The sequence below is a fragment of the Cygnus olor genome, chromosome 1 (genome assembly GCF_009769625.2).
Source record: "Cygnus olor isolate bCygOlo1 chromosome 1, bCygOlo1.pri.v2, whole genome shotgun sequence".
NCBI lineage: Eukaryota > Metazoa > Chordata > Aves > Anseriformes > Anatidae > Cygnus > Cygnus olor.
Window position 1 is genome coordinate 2,781,509 of NC_049169.1, and position 13,304 is coordinate 2,794,812.

General features: G+C 46.6%; 1 protein-coding gene across 1 annotated transcript in view; it reads left to right on the top strand.

Annotated features, from left to right (window-relative positions):
- The window catches only part of PLXNA4 (plexin A4), a 423,963-nt gene that overhangs the window by 41,280 nt on the left and 369,379 nt on the right, over positions 1-13,304 (top strand). Inside the window, 2 exon segments of the mRNA XM_040546170.1 lie at positions 6,047-6,086; positions 6,089-6,228. Coding sequence (XP_040402104.1) covers positions 6,047-6,086; positions 6,089-6,228 — 180 coding nt within the window.

Here is a 13,304-nt window from a genome sequence, read left to right on the forward strand (position 1 = left end):
CACTGCTGCAGATGAAAGCTCTGGTTGCCGATGCAGGGAGCGGTGGCAGGAGCAGACAGCAGCCTCTCACCAGCTGGCTCCCCACTGCGCATCAGCCTGAGATGGAGAGGCAGCTGGTGGGACTCGGGAGGGCATTTATGCCCTGGGAGCTGCCAATCACTCTCACGTGAAGATATTTTGGATATGTAAAGCACCTAATAAACCTGTGTTTAGCAGCTTCCCTGGGGCAGAGGGGCAGTGAGTAATATTCCCTCACTGGCAGGTGGAACATGATGCGGGATGCTGCTTTGACTCCATTCCAGCATCTCAACCACAAGGCACCCCTTCCTTTCTGAGTTACCTACAGACCACACTGTGAATTTCTGGGTTAGATTTAACTGCTCAAGATGCAAGAATTGCTGATTGCTTTCCTGCCTCTTTAGATCTTCCCTTTGCCCCTCCCTGATATCCCAGCTGGCGTGCCAGCAGTGTTGCGAGCAGAGTGAATTCATGTCCTCACCTCCGCTTTCATTCTGGAAAGTCGTTAACGTGAAATTGCCAAGCAGATAAGCTCCAGAGAGTTTAACGTGGCTACTTTATATTGCTGTTAGGAGTGTCTGGAATTGAAAATAAACCTGTGCTTGCAACTCCTGACCCTTTCATCATAAATCCAAATTTCCTTATGTGTTTCTCTTTGCTGAAGAAGATGACTGTATTTCTGGCTTTACAAAGATGTTGAGTGTGCAGCTGAGAGCCACAGCTGCACAGCAGCTAGCTGATGTTTATTTGTAGGGTTTCACTTGCTGGTATTTTTTTATTTTTGTAGACAATCCCCAGGGGAAATAATCCCAATGTGTTAAATAAAATAGTTTTCATGCGATGTGTGACTTGCTGGCCTTACTCCTCCTCCAAGTTCCTTCTTGGGGGACTGTTGTCTACCTTCAAACTGTAACTGTGCAGTTGCTTCTCCAGCATCTGTGCAAGGGCACATGACTGAAAAGCTTGGCCTGATCTGCCCTCAACCACCCATTCATGTCTCAGAGGTTAAGGTGTGCTGTGATGGTCCTAGCTCTCATCTGAACTTCATCTTTTTAATGCACTGATTTCACTCTTCAAACTTGTTTTGGTGTTTGGAAGTGTCCTTCCATAAATGATCTCAGGGAATTGAGATGAAATCTGTGGGCTTAAAGTTAGTTTTGTGTCTGTAGGTGGGAAAAGCATGATTTCAGCCCCATTAAAGTTAGGTCTGACTTCAGCTGGAGCCAGACCCAATCTGTTGGAGGAGGAACTAACCTGTGGCAATTGGATTAATTAAGCCTCAACAAGTTGGGGATGTGCTGTAGATGAACTACAGGTTATTGTGTTTGATGCTGGGATTTCTGGGTCTATAACCTCTTAGGGTTTTGCAGGCAGATAAGAGCTTATTCTGGCTATGTAAGCTCTGATACGCATCCACAGCAGTCATGCTCTAGCTAACTCATCCCGGCTGTTGATAGAGTGCGTTGCAGAGGACTCAGTGCCGTATTCTTTCAGCCACACAAGCTCAGACCTGTCTGGGTGCCTGGAGAACAAGCAGAAGTAGCTTGCATCTCCCTGAAAAATAACACAGGGAACTCCTGTCTGAGACACACTGTCCTGGGTCACGCAGGAAGGTAGAGCAGATGATTTCTGGGCCCCTTTTGGCCTCTAAACTACTTTGGACTGTGCTGCTGGGAGGTAGCATACAATCATAGAATGCTTTGGATTGGAAGGGACCTTAAAGATCTTCTAATGTCTTTGCATTCCTCCCAAGCTATCTGTCCTTGCTTCCACCCTCTGTAGGCCTCCTCTTTCTGTTTGAATTTGTCCAGGAGCTCCTTGCTCATCCATGCAGGCCTCCTGGTGTTTTTGCCTGACTTCCTCTTTGTTGGGATGCATTGCTCCTGACGTTGGAGGAGGTGATTCCTTGAATATTAACTAGCTTTCTTGGGCCCCTCTTCCCTCCAGGGCTTTGTCCCTTGGTACTCTTCCAAGCAGATCCCTGAAGAGGGCAAAGTCTGCTCTCCCAAAGCCCAGGGTAGTGACCTTGCTGTGCTCCCTCCTTGCTGCCCTCAGGATCCTAAACTACACCATGTCACAGTCACTGCAGCCAAGGCTGCCCTTGAGGTTCATGTTCCCCACCTTCCTCCTTGTGGTGAGAATGGGGTCCAGCATAGCACCTCTCCTTGTTGGCTCATCTATCACTTGGATAAGGAAGTTACCATGAATGCTTTCCAGGAACCTCCTGGATTGCCTATGCCCTGCTGTGCTATCCCTCCAACAGATAGCAGGGTGGTTGAAGTCTTCCATGAGGACCAGGGCTTGCGAATGTGAGGCTGTTTCTATCTGTCTATAAAAGGCCTCATCTGCTTGGTCTTCCTGACCAGGTGGCCTGTAGCAGACCAGCACTATAATGTCCCATGTCCCTGCCCTCCCTTTAATCCTGACCCATCAGCTCTCTGCCAGCTATTCATCCATCTCCAGGCAGAGCTCCTTGTGCTCCAGCTGCTCATTGACATTGAGGGTGATGCCCTCTTCTCGCCTCCCCTGCCTGTCTTTCCAAAAGAGCCCTGTGTCCTTCCTAACACCCTAGTCATGGGAGCCATCTCACCACGACTCCATAATGCCAATGAGGTCATAGCCCTGCAGGGTATGACATCTCTAACTCCTCTCGTTATTACTGCTGCTACCTGCATTTGCATAGAGACATTTGAGTTGCGCTCCTGATGAAGCTGACTTCCTAGCTGGAGTGGCTGGAAGTCCTTTGTGCTGCTCTTCAGGTGCTCTCCTGCTGACCCATGACCCTTCTCCAGGCTCTGGGCATCTATTGCTGACACTGGCATCAAACTGGGAGGAGTGGGATGGATTGGGACTTTCCTCACCTGGCAACTGTAGTTTAAAGCCCTCTCCACCAACCTGGCAAGCCTATGACTGAAGATGCTTTTTCCCCTTCTCTGACAGGTGAACCCCATTAGCCCCCAGCAGACCAGGGTTCTCAGAGCGAGTCCCATGGTCTAAGAAGCTTGAACCTCTGGCTGTGACACCAGTCCTGTAACCATCTGTTGATTTGCCAAATTCAACTGGCTCTTTCAATCCCCTTCCTTTTGAATGGGGGGGTTGATTAAAAAACTGCCTGCGGTCCTGAGTCCTTTCCTGCTGCTTCCAGGGCCCTGTAATCCCTCCTGATGCTCCTCAGACTGCTCCTGGCTGCCTCACTGGTGCCCATGTGAAACAGCAGCAGCAGATAATAGTCCTTAGGCTGTATGAGGCTTGGTGGTCTCTTCGTGACAACCTTGATATGGGCCCCCAGTAAGCAGCAAAATTCCCTCAAGAGCAGCTCAGGTCAGCAGATGGGCACCTCTGTACCTCTCAGAGGAGATCCTCCAGCTGCTGTCACCCACAGCCTTTTCTTAGCGGGAATTGGTTGTTATGTGGGGAGCAGACTGGGCTGTTTTACTCAGCCCCAAGCCCCTGCAACAGGTCTTTTCAGTCAGCAGAGGGGTGAAGTGCTTCTGTAAGGGCACCTCATGCTTTGGGGAAGGCCATTCCTCCTGCTGGTCCTCATCGTTTTCAGCTTCCCCTCTGTGGTGCTATTGCCCAGCCCCCTTCCCTCCCACTCTGCCTTCTGTGAGTGCTGCTGGGGGAATTTTGGGCTGTTTGGCCACGGGCTGTGTCCCTGCTGCAGACTGCCAGGATCCAGATAACTCCTCCTCAGCCTCCCTGCTGCTATGTGGCCTTCTCACAGCCTCTTGCAGCTCGACCACCAGCTGCAAGAGGTCCTCCACCTTGGCAAGCAGGCAGGCCTGCCACCAGCCCCGCCCCAGGGGAAAGGCTGCTGCTGAGGGAAGCAGGGACTCCATTACTACAACCAACAAGAGCTGCCAGCCTCTGCCCAATCTCTTGAGTGTCCAAGGGGCTTTGCTGGTGCCAGGGGGACCCCCTTCGCCTGTGCCTGTTCTGCTGCATTGCTCTCTTTTCACTGCTTGACAGAGTCATTTGCTGTTGTTTGAGGTGGATGTGCTGCACCCTAGGGAAGTTGTCTGCTGGTCCTATCGAGTTTTTCACCCTCTTGGTAGAGAAGAAAGAAAGCTGTTTTGTATTTCTTATTTTCTTCCAGCACCATGTCAAAACAGGGTTTTCCCTTGCCCCTTTTTCTGCCATTTGTAGAAGGTGTGGGGATCTTTTGCTTTCAATCTGAAATGATTCTTCCCTCAGCTTGTCAAGTGTTTCTGGGCAAACTGACTTCAAATCCTGGATTCTTTTCAAATCCTGCTTCTGTGGGATAATTCAGGTTGGAAGGGACCCCAGGAGGTCACCCAGTCCAGCTTCCTGCACTAAGCATGGTGCATGCTAGGCTTAGGCTTGGGGGACTTCTGGAGTCCTTTTGCTGTCACTTGCTGTACCACAAGGTGATCCAGTGCATTCCAGGGTTGAAAGGATGGTTTGTTCTTCAACATACCTCCTTTCCTTGATTATGGGGATGATTTAGGTGACTGCTGTAGGCCACTTTTTAAGATTTCATGTTGTTGAAGCTAGGTGAGGTGGATCCTGTGCCAGGCGATGTGTCAGGTAGCAAACTGGGGAACAGAAGGCTGGTGACACTGCATCAGACCAACATGCTCCTCCACCTCAGTGTCCCACACCTTGCAGAAAAATCTGGGTAGTGTTGCTGCTTCTGACATCTTTGGTACTTCCCGAGTAATCAAGCTGTGTTTCTTTTTTTTTTTTTTTTTCTCCTTTTCTTCCTGAGCTACATAATGAAACCGGGCATGTTCTCATTATCCACAGAAACGCTCGACTCCAGCAAGCCATGCTGTCATGGGGGTCTGCAGTGTGGTGATCAGCGCGGTGGTGCTAGACCTCAGATGAATTTGGTCTTTGGATCTGGGATGCAGATTTGTCTTAAATTTTGTGCTAGCATTGTAGACAGCAATATCCTGTCTGCAGCTCATAAACGCTCTTGATCTGATCTGTAATTGCACTTTGAGATGGTGTTTTAGCTCCGAAAGGGCAGTCCTCAAACACTAATGACTTTCGCAGGCCAGAGCTCAGGCTAGCTCTTACTAATGGCTGTTTGAATTCCTTGTAGATTTTATTTGTTTATAAATACATTTAGGACACATTATTCTTCCATTCAGCAAAAACATCTGTAATTATTTCCCGTAATTGCTGGGTGAGGACAAAATGAATCAACGCTCAGGCTTTTGCTGCCTGTGTGAACTCAATCAAGGAGCAGTACATATTCTAGCCATGCTTCCCAGAAGATGTGATCTCAGATAAAGAAGATGGTCATAGCTCTTCTTTATCAACATAAGAAAATCCGGTGACTTTCTTGTAGACTGAATTATTGCTTTTCTAGGCCTTAGTCCAAAAAAAAAAAAAAAAAAAGGTGCTTAGCTTCAGATGTATAAGTGGTCACACTGAAGTCAATAAAGTCTAATTGCTTTGGCAATTGCATGCTGTAATATTTGAAACCTCATCTTTATTTGTGTTACTCTGTGGGACCTTCACACTGCCAACCTGTATTAACCTTACCTGTTTTCCAGATCGTGCTGTGAGGTAGGATAGAAGAGTTGTCCACATTGTTTTGCTGTTGCTCTTCTGTAACTCCCTCAAGTTGAAGGAAACACCATCTTATTTGCTAATGTAGATTTAGCTCAGTGGTTCTTATTCTGGATCCCTGGGGAATGATGTGCAAACATTACTTTTGACAGACCTAGAAATGTTTAAAACTTTCAACAGACTTTGAGTGTGAGGTAAAGAGACTGGTAAAGTAGTAGGAAAAATGCTTAAAATAATATATCCTTCTGGGCTGTCATTCAAGAGAAACAAGTTTCCAGTGCTCCTTCTGTCTGTAACTCATCATGAGACTTTGGACAATTTATTTCCACCTTTGTAATCCTCTAGTCCTGCCTTTGCCATCAATTTGTCAGTCTGCATAAATTATAGGCATATTGCATAACTTTGTCCCCAGTTGGATGGATACTTCGCAGATAGCTAAAGAATTGGTGGCTTCACTTTTTCATACTGTCTTTCTTGTTGTTTACAGCTGTTAACGATTGATGACAATTTCTGTGGCCTGGATATGAATGCCCGTTGGGAGTATCATCAATGGTGCGTGGGCTCCCCATTTTCACTGAGGACGGAGACAGAATGACATCCGTGATTGCCTACGTCTACAAGAACCACTCCCTGGCTTTTGTGGGAACCAAGAGTGGGAAGCTCAAGAAGGTAAGACCTAACGTGGTCCTCTAACTCTTATTTTGATGTTCTTATGGAGATTGGCAGTGTTTTGTTGAGTGTGAGTGCAGTCCTTATTGTAAGGTACATCACCTGCATTGAGGATGGCAAATGTTGTTTTGGTTGGCAAAAAATTGCATTTGACCCCTGAAGAATAAAGCTGATGTGAGGAAGGAGAAAGGCAGACTCCCAAACTGTTTTTATCTGCAAAAGAATATCTGAAGCCAAACCGTGGGCAGACTTGATGCAGTTTAAATCCAACAGATTTTTTTTGTGTTCAGACCATCTCTAATTAAGTAGTTGATCACATGGTACGTGCTGGAGAAAACATGATTGTACCTGAAGTTTGTTAAGAAACAGGATTCATGCTCTGGAGGTCTTTCTTCAGAGCAATGTGACTTCACCACAAGCCCAGCATGGGATTAGTGGTTGCTGGATGCTTGTCCTGAAGGAAGAGTGTTTCCAGCAAAAGGAAGCTATCTGAATGATAATGAGCTTTATGCTGGTGGAGTAACCATGGCTGATGCCACAGAAATAAATGCATTCTTTATTGTGTTTGAGCTTATGTTCCTCACTCTGCATTCTCACGAAAAATATGCCTGTTGGACAGCTGTAGCTCTGTCGTGTAACAGCTGCTGCAGTACCTCATGTGAGGTGGTAGTAGAGGGCTTAAGAGGTGGAAGCTGGGAATTTTTTACCTGCGCTTTTGGTAAGTGCTTTTCTATAAGCAGCAGCAGGTGGTAGAAGTGATCCTCTCATGTTAATGAGGGGCTCCACATCCTTTTCAACACCTCTGTGCCAGGCTGGCAATGTTTGAATGCTTGGGCTGGGCATGTTGCAAAATATTATGTGTGAGGAGCTTGTGGCTTTGTCAGAAGAATGGAGCTGGGTGAGACACTGGAAGAGGAGGTTGGACAGAGCCTTGGGGGTTGCGTTGGGTGTTGACACCTCTTTGAATTCCTTTTTGCAAATAATAACTTCGAGCTGGGGAGATGATGGTGCTATTAAAAGGTTACCCATATGGTTTGTATGAATGATGGACAGAGTGGAAAGGAGGAAGGGAGTCATTTGTTCATGGATGCATAAGGAAGATCTAAGATCTCTGGTTTTGTTCCTCTACCTGCTGCTTCACTTAAAAAGGTTATCAAAGTTTTAAGCTCTGATGGCATGGCCCCCATGCTGTGTGAGGTTTGTAAGGGAAACAGGATCGTGCCCACTGACAAACGTCTGCAGTCCTGTTCAACAGAGGAAAGGCTGCTGATGCTTTTGTAAAGAGTAAGGTGTTTTTTTTTTTGTTGTTTGTTTTTTAACAGTCTGTTCAAGCGTGTGGAAAAGGAGCCAAATAGTTTTTTAAACCATTGTAATAAAAATAATCTCCTCCCCTGACTAATTAGGTTTTGCTTCCTTGTCATCTATGATATCATAATAAGCTGTTTAGTTCTCCAGCCAGTCTCTTGGGGAAAGAAATAGGACAGCTGAGATCTGAATAGTAAATATCCGGAAGACCTAAATGGTTAAGAATGACGCTGCTTCTCTGCACTTGCAAGCATTTGATTTTTCTTTTGGCTCCAGGAGAAGCAAACTCAGACATAGCTCTGTCTTTGCCTTTGCAGGTCACATTGCAGAATCCAACATCTCTTTTTTTAAAAGGGGAAAATAGGAGTGAGAAAGCTTTTGTTTTTTTACCGAGCGTGGTGCGGAGTGGGGACAGCCTTATAGGGTAAAGAATGAGAAGAGGCGAGCTGAACTAACTGATGTAACTTGAGAAAGCTGCGTTTTATTCTCTTTTTCCTAACATGATGAATGTTCTGTCTGCGGTAGTTAGTGCGGTGTGTGTGTGTCAGAGCAGGACTGGAGCCATGGGCTGAGATCTTCATGGGCTGAGTAATTCTCCATCAGGGAGGTGGCATGCAAAGCTGACTGTCAGTGCAAAATGAAGCTCCCGCAAACTCGAAGGATTGTTTTGGACCAATTGAGCCTGGAAACATTTACTTCCCGCAGGTTCAGCCTGGTCCTTGCTATGACTTCTGCAATCACTGACTCTCTCCAGGGCTCCTGAAGGTATCTGAGCTCAGGACACCAGCCTGCTTTCTCCTCCAAGGGCCACACGAGGCCAATTTGGCACTCAGTTTTTTTCACTTGATATTCCTTGGTCCCTGCCAAGACTTCATGGCCTTTCGAAGCTTTGTTTTCCATCCTGGCTCATCAAACAGGTGCTTTTGAATAGGAAGCAAGGGAAATACTGCGTTGGTAATTGCAACTCCTGCACAATCCATTACGTTAAAATGAAGTTTGATTTATGTTTAAAAAAAAAAATGCATATGGGTAAATTGAAATAAGCTATATGAGATGAGATTAAGCACCGTGTATCAGTGGACAAAGCCCAGGGACTGTCATTTTCCTGCTACCTGCTGGGTCCTGCCATGCACAGCACGTACTACTGCTTTCCTGGTACTTGGAGAGGCCACGGTGAAGTGTTTCTGGCTAGCACAAGGAGATGGGTTATTAGATTATCTTCAACATAGCAGGATCTGCTCAGCTGTTGTGTGAAAACTCACCACAAGTAATTAGAAGGCGGTTTTGGAGAAACTTCCCTTATTTTTTCTTCCAGTTTCAGTCTTTTTCTCTGTTTCTATTTTTGTATGAAAGATACAGACCACGTATCAGATTTTGATGCATGCAGTCCGTGGAAGCGCTGTGAAATACTCGCAGTCATAAAGCACTATCTGGTAGTTGATATACAAATGTCACGTGTCAGAGGAATTTATCCAGTGGCACACAAACCTGAAGTAAAATATTGTGCTTTACAGGAGCATATCATTAAAATGAAAACTAGCAGCATATCAGGAATCTGCCCGTGTAACCAAGACAACAAAGAGAGAAAGAAAAGAAAAAAACGAGATAGAGATAGGGTAGGAAAAGAGTGAGTGAAAGAGAATGACAAGGCTGGCCCCAGGTATTTCACTGCCCTGGGCAAAATACATTTTGCAACCCTCTCTCCTTCCCACAGCTACATGTGCAGACCAACAGGAAAGCTCTGAATAATGTGCTGTAGAAATATGCCCTACAAGTCTGCCAGCTTGTCCACAGCGCAGCGTGGCCCTGCAGAATGGTGATATAAATAGGAGAAAAATGCAGAGCTATGAGAAGGAAAAAAATTGTCCCTGTCCATATCTTGTGGTGGAAACCACAGCCTGTGGATTAAAGGGCTGCTGGGTGCTGGTGTCATCTTGGGGGTGGAGAAGGTGGTCCGGGGATAAGTGGGTTGGGAAACGGACGCATTTAGTTCTTTGCTCCCAGAAGCTTCTGGTCTTCCTCTGTTTCCCTTCTGCAAAGGGAAGGAAGTACTTTGTTTGCTCTAAGGAGTGTCAGGGGAAATTAATGCACTAAATGTTGCAAGGGGCTCAGGAACAAAGCGTTAGGATCGTATCAAACAGCTCAAACAGGCAAATCAGGTGAGATGGAAAACACAGCTCCTGACCACTTGTGGGCATTGAAGATGCTGCGGTACTTTTTAATGAGAAATATTTCATCTTGCAAGCTTTGGTCAGATCCCGTATCTGTAATTACCCGCTGTCCTGCAGCGTCCCCTGTTCCTCCGTACTGTGCTGGTAAGCATTGCCACAGCTTTAGGATGCTCCAGGGTGCTTGGTGGGCTTTGAAGGCAGAATGAGCTCCTGCGTATGGTGGGAGGTGCTCGATCCTTATTCACTTGAATTTTTAGTGGTTGCTTTCACGAGATATGAAGGTTTGTTTGTCTCTCTGCAAACTGCAGCTCAGCTACCCATCAGGAAGAGGAGCTAGCTATTCCTGGGTGTGTGCTTCTTACAAGCACTGTGCTGTGAAACATCTGGGTGCAGAAGCCCACTGGCTTTCTTCCCCTTTGTACACTCCTTCATTCCACACTTAGTTCTTCACTCTGGCGGCAGGAGAAAGCTGGAGGAGGACGCACAGAGGTGCTCTGCATGCTTTTGTATTGTTTCAGATCTTTTGTTCCTAACATGTCTGGCCAAATGATGTTCCTAGTACCCGTCATTGCCAAGAGAATGTAGCAGTATTCAGTATTCCTTGTACATTTTCCCTAGATGTGTAACTTACAGGTCATTGCTTTCGTGAAGATAGTTTCCACGCTGAAAAAAAAATACAACTTACCTGCGATTATTCTCTGTACATGTGCCAGGTGTAAAGGCCAGTTTAACACTTACAAATGTCAACTTGGGAACAGCTCTAGGAATTGCACCTTTATTCAAAACAAAGCTATTTGTCCATTTTGAAATGCTTACTTGAAACTGGAGTAGTAATACTTTATTTGTTTGAATCTTCCCCGTAAGAAATACTTTTTATTCCATCTAAATGTTTCATTCAAAGCCTTCTCTATGCTAAATTCCTTGCAGAGAAAGAAATTGGGCTTAAACAGCAGTCCTTTCACTCTGCGGCCAATATTCCATTTTTCATAAAATCTCATCAGTTTGAGGGCATTTTAGATGTGGACTGCCATTTTTGGTAAAGGCTTCCATTCACATTAGACAGTTCTTCCCACCTGTTATCACCGCTATTTAGTAGAAAATTTTCAATATCAACCAATTTTGTGAACCACCCTGCGGATTATCCCGAACTTTTGAGATCCTGCTTTCTTTGAATGCAAAGCAAAACATCCTGGGGAGAATTTTAGATCTGAGAGCTCGGATTGCCAACTCTAATTTTGGGCCCGTGTTTCAGTTGCGTTGCAGAAGGTTGGCTTTCTCAGATAAATAGTTGGGATGGAAGCATTTTATGGCTTAGTCTTTGCTGTTTTTTGGCCACGCAGCTGTGGCTACCTGGTCCCATCACCTGTCCAACAGTTCTTCAAGTTATGTGCTGTTTACAAGCTCTCTGCCTTGAAAGCTACAGGAGAAGTCAGGCAGTTGCTGGTCGAAGATCCACCTTGGTTTGTGGTAGTGTTGGTAGAGGAGCCCTGAAGGTCACCCAAGCCTGCAGCTTTATCATCACCACTGATTGCTATGATGATCGCCTCTTGCTACAGTCATTGCCCAGCACAAGATGGGATCCCTTTCAGCACAGGGTACATCCTGGTGGGTTAAATCCTGGTGGGACTGGCAGGGAGTCAGATCCTTCCACAAAGCTGGGCTGCCAGCAAGTGCCACGGGTGTGCAGCAGAGGAATGAAAAGGAGTTTTTCATGCAAAGCAGTTTGAGCAAGGCAAAACGGTGCAATAGATGGGCAGAGACCACAGGTGATAGAGCTCTGGCCAGGTTGGTGATATCACAGTGTACCCACATGGAGAGGGGAGGAACATCTCCTCATTCTCCTCTGATACATTACTTTCTACCCATCAAGCTGGATCTAATGAGAGTGAGCTTTGGTTTGTCACACACAGTTTTGTGGGCTCCTGATAACTGCAGGAAAAGACAGAGATTCTCACTGTTTCTCCAGGCAAGGGAGTTTCTGAATATGCACAAGACGAGAAACCCTGCCCTGTTTAGATGTTCCCTGGAGGATATTTTGCTGCTGACAGCTCTGTGCAAATGTCAGCAGGGAAACTCTGCTTCCTTCTCCCTTCCCTCTGCTGCTTTGTAGGAGTCAGATTTTAATTTTTATTTTTTTTTTCCCCCAACTGTTTGGCAAGTGGACTTGACTGCTCTGAAAACATGCTGTAGAGGCTCCGGCTCCTGCTGAGAAGCTGGTTTCTGCAAGAGGAGCTTGTTCGCCCTGGCCTCTCCTCACAGCTTCCTAAACCAGCAGGAGTCCGAGCGCTTCACTCGGTTGTGATGGAGCGATACGGCTCCCCATCTGTATCTGACATCTGTGAAGGCTGCAGTTGTCGGTGTCCTACATTGATGTACAGTCACTTTTTTGAGAGGTCGTCGCCAGCTTAGGTGCCTGACGAGTAGTTCGGTTTGCTGGCATCAGGAAAGCTGTGATCTGGGAGCCGTGGTGTGATCTGCCCTTGGTGCGCCTGTTGGGTGGTGATGGGAATCTCCATGGACATGGGTCAGAGAAAAACATTCATACTGGGCTCGTGATGCTGGAGTCTAGCATGACACAAAACTGCTGGGTGTTTGGGTGCTGCCTCCATGGGTGAATTCGAAATGATAGGACCTGTACATCCTGGTTGTGGGCTGCTGTGATACGTGGTCTGTCTTCCCCAGCTGCTCTGAAGCCTTGCTGGGGGGGGAGCATCATTCTGTTGTACTTCACCTTGCAGGTTCCCTTGTGCATCTTTCCATCCCAGCTGATTGCAGCCGGGAAGATCAGGCTGAAGGGCAGAGCTAGTAGAGCTAGTAGGTTCAGGGGAAGCAATTATCTCCCCTTTACTCAAATTCTAGACCCATATCTCAATACTACAGCCAGTTTGGGGTTCCTCAGTACAATATTTATCAAAGGGAACTAATTCAGGGGAGGATGATGAGGATAGCCCAGAGCTGGAGAATCTGCCCTGGGGGGAGATGATAAGAGAATGGAGCTTCTTTAAGGAGGGGAAGAGAAACCTTGGGGGGACCTCCCAGCTGCCTTCCCATGCGTGCAGGAAGGTTACTGAGAAGACAGGAAGGTTCTTCACAGTGGTGAGTGGTGGGAGGATGTGAGACGACAGGTGAAAATTGATACGAGAGGACTTCCAACTAGCTAAAAAGCTTTTTCCACGGGAGGACAGGCGAGCACTGGAGCAGGTTGCCCAGGTGGGTTGTGCAGTTTCCTTCCCTGGAAGACTTCAAGACCTGAATGGACAAAACAACCTGGTCTGATATCACAGCTGACCCTGCTTTGAACAGGAGGTTGGTTTAGAGACTTCCTGAGATCTCTTCCAGCCTGATTACCCTGTGCTCCACCATCTGCTGCAAAATTCCAGGCTATAAGCCACATCCAAGTACCCGTATCCAGGCTCTGCTGCTGAACTGGTGTAGTTGACACTGGTTTTAAACCCCCACTAATTGTTTGGTCTCTGCAAGAGGGTGTTTGCCCTCGTTTCCGTTGCCTTGGCACTTCCAGCTACAAGTTGTCAGTGTAGGGTGCTGCAGTGAGCTTGTTGCTCCTTGCAGTATTTAACTGCAGTAGGAAACCTCCCTAAA